General features: G+C 43.1%; 1 protein-coding gene across 3 annotated transcripts in view; it reads right to left on the minus strand.

Moving 5' to 3' along the window:
- Window positions 1-15,814, minus strand: part of ARHGAP25 (Rho GTPase activating protein 25) — a 134,733-nt gene that overhangs the window by 57,301 nt on the left and 61,618 nt on the right. For 2 of the 3 annotated variants that reach the window (XM_073653644.1, XM_073653645.1), the window contains exon 4: window positions 10,355-10,462. In XM_073653644.1, coding sequence (XP_073509745.1) covers window positions 10,355-10,462 — 108 coding nt within the window. Of the gene's footprint in view, window positions 1-10,354; window positions 10,463-10,615; window positions 10,780-15,814 lie in introns of those variants that run through there. The other variant, XM_073653647.1, reaches the window with a different exon arrangement.

Below are 15,814 nucleotides of genomic sequence, written 5' to 3' on the forward strand. Positions count from 1 at the left end.
CCACTAAAAATATGGGTCCCATTATTATCGGACCTATGGAACTTCAGATATTCCATATTTTGCACTGGTGCCGGTCCGGCTAAAAATTTCTGTTTAATTCCTTTTGAAGCTCTGGGAATACAACTTTCTCACCTAGATTTAGATTTATCACAAGCCTGTGTTAATTGGGTTTGGTAGCACCCTTTGTGCTAGCATTTGTCTACAAACTATTTCTCCTGTGTGTGTTAATTTGCATAGATGCCACTAGCCAAGTGTCAGCTCTTCTCCTTTGACAAATACTATAGGGGAGGTGGGGGATGAAGAGGGGTCTGGGAGAGAGAAATTCTTAATATTTCCTTAATATTTTAATGACAAATCCAATAAAAGGTAATTGTAAAGAACATATAATAGACAGTACAAAAATCATTATTGGAGACAAAATTAGTGCTCAGTTGAAATACATAAAAAAGACGGGATCACACGCTGAAAAAAGTTTATATCATAAAAGGAGAGTATAAAAAGTTATAAATTGAGGAGACTGTTGAAACATATGTAGATAGTAGCCATATAGTCACATGCTAGGCTAGGTTGGAAGCCATAGAGATAGTATTGTATATAAAGAATCACAGCTGGGAATATCCAGTGATATACAGTAGAATGTGTCATTAATCATAGATGGATATAGCAGTGACTGAACAAGAATGAATAGTAATGTACCTGACACAGGACCTTCAACACAAATGTGACGTCCACCCCGACGTGTGTTTCAGCAATCACATTTGTCATTCATTTTATTTACGTCTATGTTGCCAAAAACTTAAAAAGTTATGGCACTATAAAAAAGTTTTAAAAAAATGGTCTGTCATAAAGGCAAAACCTGGCTGTGACACCAAGGGGATAAATCATCAGGTGTGTAAGATACTGAAGAGTGCCCATCACCTGAGCACAGTTGCCCTTTTTACTTAAGAAAACAATGGGCAGTTGCATACAGGTATTATTTTAAATATAAGTCATAGTGTTGAGCGATACCTTCCGATATCAGGAAATATCGTATCGGATTGGATCGGGCCGATACCCAAAAAGTATCGGATATCACCGATTCCGATACCGGAAACCAATGCAAGTCAATGGGACACAAATATCGGAATGAAAATAAACCCTTTCTTTCCTTGTAGGTTAATTCTACATGAAGTAAAACAACTAAGAATAATGTAGAATGACATGAAAAGCCGGCAATTCATCAGCGGCATACACCAGTACCCGACAATTTACAACAGAAAGAATAGAGCTTCACACATAGATTAGATAGATAGAAACATGTCAGTCACATATATATGAAGTACTGTGACAGTGTTGCTTACTGTACTTGTCATTTAGTGTAAAGGATTTATTTTAAAAAATAATAGTGTTTTCATGCACCGTCTCTTTAAGAAAGCCGGCCGGCAATTCAGCATCTGTACCCGACAATTTAGAATAGAAAGAATAGAGAATCACACATAGATTAGATAGATAGAAACATGTCAGTCACATATATATGAAGTACAGTGACAGTGTTGATTACTGTACTTGTCATTTAGTGTAAAGGATTTATTTAAAAAAATATTAGTGTTTTCGTGCACCGTCTCTTTAAAAAAGCCGGCCGGCAATTCAGCATCGGTACTCGACAATTTATAACAGACAGAATAGAGCTTCACACATAGATTAGATAGATAGAAACATGTCAGTCACACATATATGAAGTACAGTGACAGTGTTGGTTACTGTACTTGTCATATAGTGTAAAGGATTTATTTAAAAAAATATTAGTGTTTTCGTGCACCGTCTCTTTAAAAAAGCCGGCCGGCAATTCAGCATCTGTACCCGACAATTTAGAATAGAAAGAATAGAGAATCACACATAGATTAGATAGATAGAAACATGTCAGTCACATATATATGAAGCACAGTGACAGTGTTGATTACTGTACTTGTCATTTAGTGTTAAAATAAAGGATTTATTTAAAAAAAAATTGGCGTGGGGTTCCCCGTAATTTTAGGCTCTAGCGGAGGTTAAGCAGACGGCTGGGGCAGATGTTTGAAGCCTGGGAAGGGGGTAATACCCACGGAGCTTCCCAGGCTACTAATATCAGCCCCCAGCTGAATACCTAGCCTTTACTAGCTATTAAAATGGGGGAACCCCCCCAAAAAAATAACGTGGGGTCCCCCCTAATTTAATAGCTAGCAAAGGCTAGGCAGACAGCTGGGGGCTGATTTTAATAGCCCAGGAAGGGTGCCATGAATATTGGCCCCCTCCCAGGCTAGAAACACCAGCCGTCAGCCGCCCCAGAAATGGCGCATCCATAGGATGCGCCAATTCTGGCACTTAGCCTCGCTCTTCCACGCTGCCCTGGTGCGGTGGCAGAGGGTAATAGGGCTGGGGTTGATGTCAGCTTATAATGCCAGCTGACATCAAGCCCAGGTTAGTAATGGAGAGGCGTCTATAAGACACCCCCATTACTAACCCCATAGTCAAAGTTAAAGAAAAACACAAACACCCAGAATAAAGTCCTTTAATTGAAATAAACACACAATTCTTTATTGTTCTAAATTAAACTATACTTACCATCACACCCATTCCAGCTGAAGCCAACGATCTCCTGCAATAAAAGAAAAATAATAAAGCAACCTCATCCTTACCTTTCCATGGTTCCCACGACAGCTTCAGCTCTGCTACATCGAGATGACAGGCTGGACCGCAGCAGAACGCTGCCATCCAGCCTGTCATCCCGCAGACACTGAGAAGCGCAGGCGTGCTTGCGCTCCTCAGTGTCTCTCTGTGACGTCATCCAGATGAGCCGAGTTCATGTCCAATGAACTCAGCTCACCTCATGCACGTCACTGACAGCGTGGGACAGTCAGGTACAGCAGGCAGGAACGGGCTGCCCCCAACCACCAGCTGGCTATTTGTACCTAGCCGGACACAACAATATAGGGAAGCCCTTTTTTTCTCTTACCGTGGGAATTTCTCACGATACAGCAGGGCCGTAAAGGAGCTAACCGAAGCAGCGCTGCCTGAACTCCGGTGAACCCTTACGGCCCCGTCATTCTAGCGGCGGCAGCGGTTCAGAGCGGTCACATTCTATGTGGCTGCTCTGAACTGGAGATCATCGTGGGACACTCGTGGACTACTACGGAGGGGTAAGGATAAGGTTGTGGTTTATTATTTTATATTTTATTACAGGAGATCGATGGCTTCGGGGAATTAGGTGTCTAGGTGAGTATAGGTGTAGTTTTTTATTTTTTACTTTATTTTAGGTGGCGATCGGCGGGGACAGGTAATGTATGAACTAATTTATTGTAGGTAACCACTGGCCACCAATGACATGTATTTAAAATTTATTGGGGACACAGTAGGGCAATTTATATAGCAGGATCAGGCTGATGGGAACTACTGCTCCCATCGAGCTGATCCTGCTGGCACGAGTGGACGGGGGACAGACATAGGCCGATGGGAGTAGTAGTGTCACATCGGCCTATGTCTGCCTGCACGCACACACCCGCACACATCGCACAGACACAGCGCACACCCGCACACACTCGCAGACATCGCACAGACACCGCGCACACCCGCACACATCGCACACACACCCCGCACACACACCCCGCACACACACCCCGCACACACACCCGCACACACACTAATCATGACGGGCTGATGGTCTGGGAGGTGAGGCTGACCTGTGCGGCCGTGGGAAAGTTCATGTGAGTTCATGCAGTCAAGCATGAACTCACATGAACCCTCTGAGGGCACCGCGGCGACTTCAAATGAACAGCTGATCGGCATCACCTGATATCTCAGCTGTTCATTTGAAATAACCGGCGGGAAAGCGCAGCACAGAACGGGAAAGCCGGCGGTGAAGTCTTTTCATTGCCGGCTTCCCCGCCCGGGTCCTTCGCTCCTTGGTGCTGCGCTCCCCGCCCGGTCCTAGCTTACGATCGGGATGGGAGGTGGCGAGGGGAGCGGAGGATCGGTGTGGGAGGCTGCGGGGAAGCAGTATGGGGCTGTGTGATTGTTTAAAAGCCGGCGGCTTTTTACCGCCCGCCGGCTTTTAAACAATCAGGAGAATTCTCCCACGCTGGGATGGCATTCTGATGACAGGCTGGATCGCAGCTGAGCGCTGCCATCCAGCTTGTCATCCTTCAGAGACACTGCAGAGCACAGGCATTATGGGAACTTCCGATTCCGGTATCCGATATTGTAAAAGTATCGGAATTAAGTATCGGAATTCCGATACCGCGAATATCGGCCGATACCCGATATTACAGTATCGGAATGCTCAACACTAATAAGTCATTTTAAAAATACCCGTATCTGTCCCTAATGCCAAGTCATAGGACAGCAACTTTCTAGCAATAGCTGGATCCGAAACTCCAGACTGTGGGATTGCGGCATGCAGAACGGGATCTCACAACCCTCAAAGGCCTTCCTCACTGTCAAAGCGTAGCTTTCACCATGCAGTTATCAATAGGTAACAACAGTAATGATGTTACCTATCAGTAAGTGCACGCTAAGTGCTGCAGCAGCACTGTTTTGTTAAAAAGTGTAAAATCTCATGGACTGAAATTGTTGTGGGGAGCGTATAGACTCGTGAATCCTGCTATGCGTGCCAAGATCCCACAACCCAAAATTTTAGACACAGCCATGAACATTTTATTATCATTTATATTTAAGAAAATAACCTGTGTGCGGTTGACCATTATTTTCTTAAAGGGGTTGTTCACTATTCTTGCAACCCCTTCTCAATCACTATGTCCCCCTCTTATAAAATAATATCACCTATACTCACCTTCGGTGCCAGCGGCATTTCAGCGGTGTCAGCGCCTGCCCTCCCAGGTGGGCGTCACCGGTTATACTCATTTCTACTTGGAACTTAGCTGAAGCAGCATCACGTCCTCTCTGGAGTCTTGAGGCCGTGTGCCCTGTTGGAGTTCTTATAAAGCTGAGTTGTTGTTCCCCTGTGTTGTCTTCCCCTTTTGTCTTCTTTAGAGTGCTAGCGGAGGTTGACTACAGCTCATCTCCTTCCTCCCCCAGCTATAGCCTTACTCCAGGGATAGTAGGGCGAGGAACGTGATCAGCGACAGCTGCAGAGGCTGTATAGGGACATTAGGGGGAGACAGGGTGACACTAGTCCAGATTAGGAGGTCACCTCTTCCCCCTTTCTCTAGTGTCTGTGCTCCCTTTCCCTTTCCCCTCTGTGTTGCACTCACTTCCTGGTGTGACTCTCTGTGTTGCAATCAAACCTGGCGTGACAGCATGTTGGAGACAGATGCTCCTGATTCATTAGGAGACATACACCTGTTAATGAATCAGGAGTGTCTGATGAGTGGTGTGCGCCTCTGTGCGCCTTCACCAAAAAACTTACCTAGTCACTGATTGGAGTAAGATTTCTGACGTAAAGAACACAACAGCTTGCCATCAAATAGGCATGCTGTGTCGTCATGCCCCCATCCTGCCCCATCGCCACTGATTTTGGTGGAGCTGGGATAAACTCTGGTGCACAAAATTTGCACAAAAATTTCACACCTTTCCAAAGTGCTTTGCTGCAGAGTTTTGGTATAATTTTTTTTATGAATCAGGGGTAACATGTTATCATAACAGATATGATGGATACATGATTTTGTGTCATTTACTAATATATATTACAGGTTTTCCTCCTGGTCTTGTTAAAAGAGCCTCCTCAGATAATGCACAGAACCCCTGTCCACAAAATGGCTGCTGATGGAGGAACATGTGACCAGACCTGTGCATGGCCTCCTCCAATGAAAAATAGCTTTCACATGAGCAATGTTTTTCCATTGGAGGAGTCTGATGGACAGGTCTGGTCACATGCTCCTACATCAGCAGCATGTGGACATGAGCTCTGTGCAGTTTGTGATGAGGTTGTAGTAACAAGGACATGAGGAGAACCTGTAATACTTATATATTAGTAAGTGCCACAAAATTATGTCCACAACATATTTTTTTCAAATAAAAATAAAGTGGGGAAGGTCACGCACGATGAACATTCATAGAATTGTAAATGTATAGATATCATAAATGTCTGATTCTACAATCAAGGGCGCTCTATTCCTAGCAGAGTTGTGGCATCACAATCGGAATAAGTCTCGGGTCACATATATCCTGCGATCTCTGCTGAGCGATTACGTCATTGTTTCAGTGTAAATCCAAAAAGCTGCGATTCAGACAAAATCCCCAGTGTAACCACTCACTTATGAGATAGAGGGAGTCACTTTGGACTGCATCTGGTCTCTGTTCCGGTGGTGTCATGTGTATTTTAGGTGTCTTTTTAGCGCACAAGTGTGGTCGACCACAGTTCTCTGAACGCCTAAAAAGATGGATACCACCGGAACAGACGCCAAACATAAAAACCAGAAAATTTTCCATCCATATTGTTATCCGTATAGTATTTGATTTTTAAATCAACAATTTAATAAACAATAAAAAGAAAAATACAGTTTCCAATGTTAACAATTGTAAGGGATCCAAAAAAACAGATGCCATAGGAATAGTAATCCATATGAATTCTATGTTTTGCGCACCCATTGACTTATAATGGGAAAGCCTGATCTGAAATTTGGATAAAAGTAGTGCATGCTGTGATTAATTTACATGCAGTCTGTGTTGGACTGGGGTGCCAAAGGCCCACGAGTAGCCAACTGCAGGGTCCCACTTTTCAGCTACATTCAAATGTGACATTATCCTCAATCACAAATTTCTATAACAATGAACTGGGTAGATTGTTACATGAATAAGATGCTGTCTCTGTCTGTACATAGTGATTCAAGTGTATTGTGCCAAGTACTGCTCATATAAGAGGGAGATGGCCCACCGGAGGATTCTCCTGTTCTCCTGTGGGTTAGTCCTAGCCTGCATGCAGACCATTGGTTCGTGTGTAAAAACGTTTATGTGTGTGACGATACAGCGTAAAATCTTAATTATGCCAGACATACTTTCTGATGGCAAGAGCAGCATACCTTTATTTTTAGGTTGACTCTTTAATCTGTGTTCTTCTTTAGTTGATTAACACAGATTATTATTTGTATAACCCTGAATGTAATCTGCTCTTTGATTCTGAAACAATGATGTGTATTTACAAGAGCCCATGTGATATAAACTATGTAAATAGATTAGCTAGAACAATGAATGTTTGCTAGATATGTTAAATACCATTGTAGGGTGAGAGCAGTTCTGCCATTGAGGGGGGCTGAGCCCAGGGAAGCAGAAGGGACATGTGTTTTTGTGTTGGACAGTCTTGGGACAGAGAATGAAAGAACATCAGAAAGACCTTAGAAGTAGAATAGGAAACATCATTCAGGAACTAGATGGATTGCATGGCATCCAAAGAGACACAGATTTGAATTCTATATGATTCTAGCCTAAGGGTACCGGCCCCGACTGGAAAGATTTGGATCTGCTCCATTTAACCATCAGAGAGACATGGGATACATTTTGGGGAGTCCAGGAGAGGAGGAAGAAGTCACCGGTCGCCTAGAACCCATGGAGACATTTGGAGCTGACAGGAGGGGCCCACCAGTTGCCTGGCCCCATGGAAACTCTCAGAGAGGCCCGGGTGGGACCCTTGGGTGTCCTGGTCATGTACCTCGATGGACTGCTAGCTTCCTAAGCTTGCCACAACCTCCTCTCTGTGGGGGCCCGCCAGAAGTGGGGGGCCACTGGTTGAGGTAGTCGGCCCTGGAAGTTTCCATAGTCACAGCTGTTCTATCTCAGGCGGGCGCAGAAGGAAGGGTGAGACTGTGTAATGTTGTACCATCTTGGGTATTTGCTGGGACTGTTCTGTGTGTTTATTGTCCGCTTTGTGGCTCAATAAAGTATTGTCACGCTGTTTTATCCTCACCCTGTGTTGTCTGAGTAGCGTTACGCCCACGGAAGACCCCGGGTCTTCACAATGTGAAATATTACATTGACTTGTATTAGACAGTGTGCTCACCGGATGCTGTCAGTTTTGCATACGGACAGCATAGGAACTGTTATATTCTAAATAAATTAGAGGACACAACAGCATCAGAAGTGAAAATATATAAACACATTTTATTAAGAAAGATTATCAAGGATATACAGGAACAGAACAATTGGAGAAGGACCTAAGGTTTGTATACATGTATAGGACCGCATCCAATGTTATAACAAATACAAAATGTATAAATACTGGCCCAGAGCAATCTGAGTCCACAATCCCAATTGCAGAATGCCCACTTAGCCTGAATGAAAATTGCACTGTGCCCTATGGCCAAATAAACAAAGAAACCTATCATATCAAAAAGTGAGTGACTCAAAAGAATATATTAATTATCTCTTTAGAGCACAGTGGTTCACTACTCATGAATGTGGGCACGGCCAATGGAGCAAGGCAAATAAGTAAACATCTATAACCCCTTATTTATTATATGCGCCGTCACTTGTACTTCATATGGAGTTATAGATGTTTAATTATTTGCCTTTTTCCCTGGGCCGTGCCCACATTCATGAGTAGTAAGCCACTGTGCCCTATAGAGATAAGTAATATATTCTTTTGAGTCACTTACTTTTTGATATGATAGGTTTCTTTGGCCATAGGGCACAGTGCAATTTTCATTCAGGCTAAGTGGGCAATTATCACAGGTGTTTCAGATGTGACAAACAGTCACCCTGCAGTTGGTTGCAGAAGATCTCTTTGTTTGGCATTACAGACACCTTCTTAGCTGTCTCACGCTAGGACCCAGCGGCTATCTCCCTCCGGCTAATTGAAACCCAGGCTGGGTGTTTAAATACTGGCTGTTGATAGAGGGTGGTGCCGGTGATATTCACATGACCCCTTGTGAAGGCTTGAGCAAGAGCAGCACTTCTTCCTCTCTGGAGCTAGAGGACATGTGTGCATCTCTCTAGAGTCGACTAAAGCTAAGCTATTTTCCCTTGTTTGTTCCCCCTTGTTGTCTTTCGTTGCTAGCGAGGATCGACTAGCGCACATCTCCGCCAGGGCCAAGCACCAGGGAAAGACAGGGCTAGGTTCCTGTGCGGCGATTGGTGTGAAACCAATATAAGGACGTTTAGGGTAGTCAGGGAGATATCAAATCAGCCTTGGAGGTCTCCAATCCCTAATTTCCCTAGAGTCTGGGCCCCCTTCACCCCTTCCCTTTGTGTCACTTAGTCTTTTCTACATCTTGCGTGACAGCATTCTGCAATTGGGATTGTGGACTCAGATTGCTCTGGGCCAGTACTTATACATTTTGTATTTGTTATAACATTGGATGTGGTCCTATACATATATACATACTTTAGGTCCTTCTCCTCTTGTTCTGTTCCTGTATATGCTTGATAATATTTCTTAATAAAATGTGTTCATATATTTTCACTACGCATGCTGTCGTGTCCTCCAATTTATTAATCATCTTTTGACTGCCGGTTTCTGGGGGGGGGTTTCACTGCCCTATCTGGTGTAGTGGCCCACCCATCAGGCTCATATTAGCCATGGCTATGCAGTGTTATTTAAACTGTTATATTCTAGTCTGAACAAGCCCTAATGGAAATGAATCACTTTTTCTTAGTCGCATTTCTGGCATAAATGTCTATAGTTGGAAAACAGACTTCAATTAACTGCGTTGATGAATAATGTGTCTGCTCCCAAATGCTAAATTAGGTAGATATGTTTATTCACTTCCCAAGGTCTAAATATTGCTTAAAGGGAACCTGTCAGTCGCCCCCCCCATGCCTCCAGAACCACCAGCAGTCGGGTCTGCATATATAAACACCCTGCCTAACAGTCCCTGTATTACATTACACACAAGCAGATCTTTAGAAAAAGTATTTCTAAAGTCCATTTATGATATGTAAATGAGGGCTTTGACTAGTCAATGAGGTATTAGTGTCCCTAGACTAGTTAGCCCACTTGGCATGTTATCAAGCCCTTGTGGGTGTGATAACATGGCTTACAAGCGCCAGCATCATCGTCAGCACTATATTTACCCCGTGCATTCACGCACCTTCTTTCCCTCTCTGCATTGATCCTCTGAAGCCGGGTGCACATGTGCCAGCTTCAAATATGCGCACTGCGCATGATCGGAGGTGAAGAAGACGCCGGCGCTTGTAAGCCATGTTATCACACCCACAGGGGCGTGATAACATGCTAAGTGGGCCGACTACTCTGGGGATACTGAGGCCCCCAGGACCCCAGGACTAGTCAAAGGCCTCATTTACATATAAACGGGCTTTAGAAACACTTTTTCTAAAAATCTGTTTATGTGTGTAATGTAATACAGGGATTGTTAGGCAGGGAATTTACATATGCAGACACAACTGTTGTTGTTTAAAGAATTATTGAGATTTCATGGTGCTTTGTTACCTCCTGATGGGAACCCGGACGCTCTTTTGATAGCTTTCACCCATTCTTCCATTTCTGCTTGTGTATTTGCCATGAGGATGTAGCCATCTTGAGAGGACTTGTTCTGACCTATGATTAGGAGAATAAAAAAGGACAACAGTCAAAGTCTAATCAATCATTTTGGTGTGATATCACAAGATTGACCATAAAGAAGACGAAAAGGAAAATAGCCACAGATCAACTCCACAAAGATCAAAATACTCTAAACAAGGCCGGACATACCATTGGTTCCACCTGTGCAGCCGAAGAGATAAGGGGGCCACTACCATCTCCCAGTCAGGTGGAATTGTGCATTATGATGAGCTACTGGATGGCAGAGGACCCATATATTGTTCTTGCACAGGGGCCCTCTTCTGTCTGTGCCTGCCCCTGACTCCAACACAGAAAATAGTGCAAGAATAACGGCTTTAAAATGTATAAATTTCTTATCGCATTGCAAAAATGTGTGACTTGCTGTTTGGGTAAGTGCAGAAAAACTTTCCACATCAGCTGTGATGGCGTACAGTCATCACCACCCACAACTTCAAAGATCCTATCTCTTATCATGTCTTATCGAGCTGATGACAGCAGTTTGATAGAAGAAGTGAAAAAAAAAAACATTTGTTCAGCATAAATAATGTTTTATTCTTATTAGGGATTTTTATTATGGGGACTGAGCATAGGAAAGAAACAAAACTCCAGCCGATGAAAGATATTACAATGCGTCCATAGAGATTCTCTCTATAGACCATGTATAATGAATGGGTTAAACATTAAAAATGTGCACTGACTCTTACAGTCTATATAATTACCCAAATAGTAGGGGATATTTAACTGCTGACCTCAGTACTTCTGGCATTATGGGCTCGTCTACATGCCAGGGGTATAGGTAAGGTATGCTAGAGGGAGGCAAAAGCCATGAGTGCCGAGTGCCGGGGCTGGCAACAAACTATCCTGTCAATAGCAAAGCATTTAGTTCAAGGCAAGTTTCACCAACTGATAAATCTGACCAAAGCAGTGGACCTTTAAATCAGTCAATCGCTCCTCCCCCTCGCCGTTCTGTATCGGCACAGGTAAGCACGGTGCTGTGCCTGCACAGGAGAGGAGAGATGGCCTGCCTCCATGATATCAGTCCCTAGTGCTGCCAGCTACTGAGAAATCCAGAAAACTAGCCCGCCCCTTTGACCACACCATCTCTAGGACAGGAGAGCTGTACATTTATTAGTAGGTTAGACTGGGACTTGTAGTTAACAGTGGGAACCAATCGGTTCTCCTGAAGCGTTTGTTATACTAACAGCTTGTTGTGAGAGGTTCAGCAGGGGCAAGGGAGAAGTCAGCACAACGATCTACCAAACGGTGTATTAGCTGTGATGCAGGTGATGTGATGACATCATTGCATCGTACCGCTAGAGCCACTGTGTGTCATTTTTTCTTTTATTTCAGAGGTTACAATGTGCAGCATAGTATAATTTTTTTTAGAGGCCACAGTGTATTGTATTAGTTTTTTGGGAGTGTAGTGAATAGAATTGTTATTTCAGGGGACAATGCATATAGTATTTTATTTTTTTCAGGGATCACTATATACAGTACAGACCAAAAGTTTGGACACACCTTCTCATTTAAAGATTTTTCTCTATTTTCATGACTTTGAAAATTGTACATTCACACTGAAGGCATCAAAACTATGAATTAACACATGTGGAATTATATACTTAACAAAAAAGTGTGAAACAACTGAAAATATGTCTTATATTCTAGGTTCTTCAAAGTAGCCACCTTTTGCTTTGATGTCTGCTTTGCACACTCTTGGCATTCTCTTGATGGGCTTCAAGAGGTAGTCACCGGAAATGGTCTTCCAACAATCTTGAAGGAGTTCCCAGAGATGCTTAGCACTTGTTGGCCCTTTTGCCTTCATTCTGCGGTCCAGCTCACCCCAAACCATCTCGATTGGGTTCAGGTCTGGTGACTGTGGAGGCCAGGCCATCTGGCTTAGCACCCCATCACTCTCGTTCTTGGTCAAATAGCCCTTACACAGCCTGGAGGTGTGTTTGGGGTCATTGTCCTGTTGAAAAATAAATGATGGTCCAACTAAACGCAAACTGGATAGAATAGCATGCCGCTGCAAGATGCTGTGGTAGCCATGCTGGTTCAGTATGCCTTCAATTTTGAATAAATCCCCAACAGTGTCACCAGCAAAGCACCCCCACACCATCACACCTCCTCCATGCTTCACGGTGGGAACCAGGCATGTAGAGTCCATCCGTTCACCTTTTCTGCGTCGCAAAAAGACACGGTAGTTGGAACCAAAGATCTCAAATTTGGACTCATCAGACCAAAGCACAGATTTCCACTGGTCTAAGGTCCATTTCTTGTGTTCTTTAGCCCAAACTTGTCTCTTCTGCTTGTTGCCTGTCCTTAGCAGTGGTTTACTAGCAGCTATTTTACCATGAAGGCCTGCTGCACAAAGTCTCCTCTTAACAGTTGTTGAAGAGATGTGTCTGCTGCTAGAACTCTGTGTGGCATTGTCCTGGTCTCTAATCTGAGCTGCTGTTAACCTGTGATTTCTGAGGCTGGTGACTCGGATAAACTTATCCTCAGAAGCAGAGGTGACTCTTGGTCTTCCTTTCCTGGGGCGGTCCTCATGTGAGCCAGTTTCTTTGTAGCGCTTGATGGTTTTTGCAACTGCACTTGGGGACACTTTCAAAGTTTTCCCAATTTTTCGCACTGACTGACCTTCAATTCCTACAGTAATGATGGCCACTCGTTTTTTTTTACTTAGCTGCTTTCTTCTTGCCATAATACAAATTCTAACAGTCTATTCAGTAGGACTATCAGCTGTGTATCCCCCAATCAGAGGAGAGCATTGGGGGCATGTTCTTTCTTAGGAATAGAGACTATGGGCTACTCTATTAGGATATGTGCACACAGTGTTGGACTGGGGCGCCAAGGGCCTACCAGTAACATCAACTCCAGGTCCCCACTTTTCAGCTACATGCAAATATGATTTTATCCATCATTCACAACATTCCATAGCAATAAACTGGGTTAATTGTTAAATGAATAAAATGTTGTATTTGCCTGTAAATAGGGAATCAAGTGTATTGTGCCAAGTTCTGCTCATATAAGTGGGTGTTGTCCATTCCTGTACAGGGGCCCACCAGAGGATTCTCCTGTTCTCCTGTGGGCCAGTCCAACACTGTGTGCATATGATGTCTTTCAGATGCCTTCAGAAAAACGCTGGTAGTGTTTTACCTGAAGCGTCTTTTATGACATCTTTGTGGACGTCTTTTATTGTCAATGGCATCTTTTTTTAAACTCTATATAAGAATAATGGCATCAGGAGAATGGACAGGTCACTTGTTTTAGCCGCTTCACGACTTTTAAAGACTGAAGGAGTTCAAAGATGTGACAAAAGACAGAACATATCAACAGCAAGTTATTTTGACATTGGAGTGCATATGTTCCTTGTTTTTTAGCTCTTTTTCAGGACTGTTCCAGGCGGACTCCACCTAAAGATGTCATGCACACATATCCTTGCAGATATGACCCTGATTTAAGTGCATGACAGAAAACAGAATCCTTGTAGTTTTTCATGAAAATCCAATCTATCCATCTGACCCATCTTTTCCAGAAAACAATATAACTGAGAAAAGTCAGAAAATAAATAGCATAAGAAGAATATAAGAACGACAAGAAATAGTTTCTGTAGCACAGAAGTTCCATTAGCACATGCAATGCACAAAGAGCTGGCTCACACGGTTATTACAGAAATTAAAAATAAGACTTGACCTTCTCTGAACTGTAAAAATATATAATTACTGCATGAAGAAAGACAAAATCTTGCCCAATCGGCCTCCTTTCCTCACTGAATTCAGCCTGTCTTGACAAAGCCCAGTTTGCTTGGTATCTTTGCCAAAAATTTACCCTTTGAATACTCAATTTTCTTTCCTTAATCTACAGCAATTATTACTATAAACAAATGGTACATTGGATTATGAAATTCCTTGAGGTGATCGGGAGGTCAAATATGTAAAATTATTACTTTGGTTTGGTCTGTTTTGCTGTCATTAGATGGTCACAGTCATTTAAACAAACGTATGCTTATTAAATTACCGATGTAGACACTATCAAAAGTGTGTTCTACTTTCTTTATCAAATATGTTGGTTTTTAGGGTGAAAAATCGCTCTAAAGCTCCGACCAATGAAATATGCTGTATACTGTCTATTGTGAAGACTGATCCATCTACAGTTACAGACAAGCAGGACGGATTGCAAGAAGGGATGTTAATCCAAAAACGTTCCAGCTTCAAGAAATTAAAAATAATACTTTTATTGAAACAATTAAAACTTCATAACCCAAGTGAAAAACAGTAGAAAAATCAACGCGTTTCAAATATAAACACGTATCCTTAGTATATAATTTTTATGCCATACATAACTTTGCTTGTTTGCTTTTGAAACGTGTTGGTTTTTCTACTATTTATCACTTGGATTATGAAGTTTTAATTGTTTCAGTAAAAAAAACTATTGTTATTATTATTCCTTAGGAGCTGCACAGTTTTCTTGATTAACATTAACTGTCTGAATGCCTTGTTGACCATGCACCGAGGGTTACTGCTGTTGTATGCAGGAGGTGAGCTGGATGCCTTTTCTCTCCGTGTCCTTACGAGTCTGCTCTCTCTGCTAGCTCATATATACAGTAGATAGTAATTAAAGCAACACTCCATGTTTTTTTTATTGTAGCAATGGAGTGGTGCTACTAATCTCCATTCCCTGCCCCGAATCTTATACTTAACAGCCGCCATCTTCAACTTTTATCAGCGTCGTTCCTGTGGGTCTCCAGCAGTTTGTGCACTGCTGGAGTAATACGGAGGTCACTACACAATGTAAGTCTATGAGAGGCAGAACGCGGCGTTAACGAGGCTCTCATAGATTTCCATTGACAGATTGTGACCGTTACCGCTGACTTCCGGTCACTTAACAGTCGCGGTCACAAGATGACGGTGCGGGACTGGAGCAGCGCTGGGAAGAGCAGAAGATAGCGGCTAGTAAGTATAATACTAGGGGCAGGGAACTTACATTAGTAGCACCACTCTAAAATAAAAGAAACTGCTGGAGTGGTGCTTTTACAACTTCCTTGCTGCAGAGCTCAGCACAGCACACAGTAATGTGCCTGGATCTACCTTTCCTTAGTGATTCTCTCTGATATTTTCATTTACCTGCTCAATTATCAAATCATATCAGCACTTCTATTCTCCCTTGCACTCCAACCCCACGTTTGCTGTGTATCCGACTCTCCAAATGTTTTCCACTTGCCTCCTTGTTTCTTGTAGCACATTAACACTTCTACTGACCCCTTTTCTGTCATCCATCTCCCCACATATATTTCACTTGGGATCTCGGCTTTCGAGATCTCAATCTGCGCCAGCACCGCATCCGGCG

This window comes from Phyllobates terribilis, unplaced genomic scaffold (assembly GCF_046119375.1).
Source record: "Phyllobates terribilis strain yellow unplaced genomic scaffold, ASM4611937v1 Scaffold_11__3_contigs__length_659146591, whole genome shotgun sequence".
In the NCBI taxonomy this organism is placed as follows: domain Eukaryota; kingdom Metazoa; phylum Chordata; class Amphibia; order Anura; family Dendrobatidae; genus Phyllobates; species Phyllobates terribilis.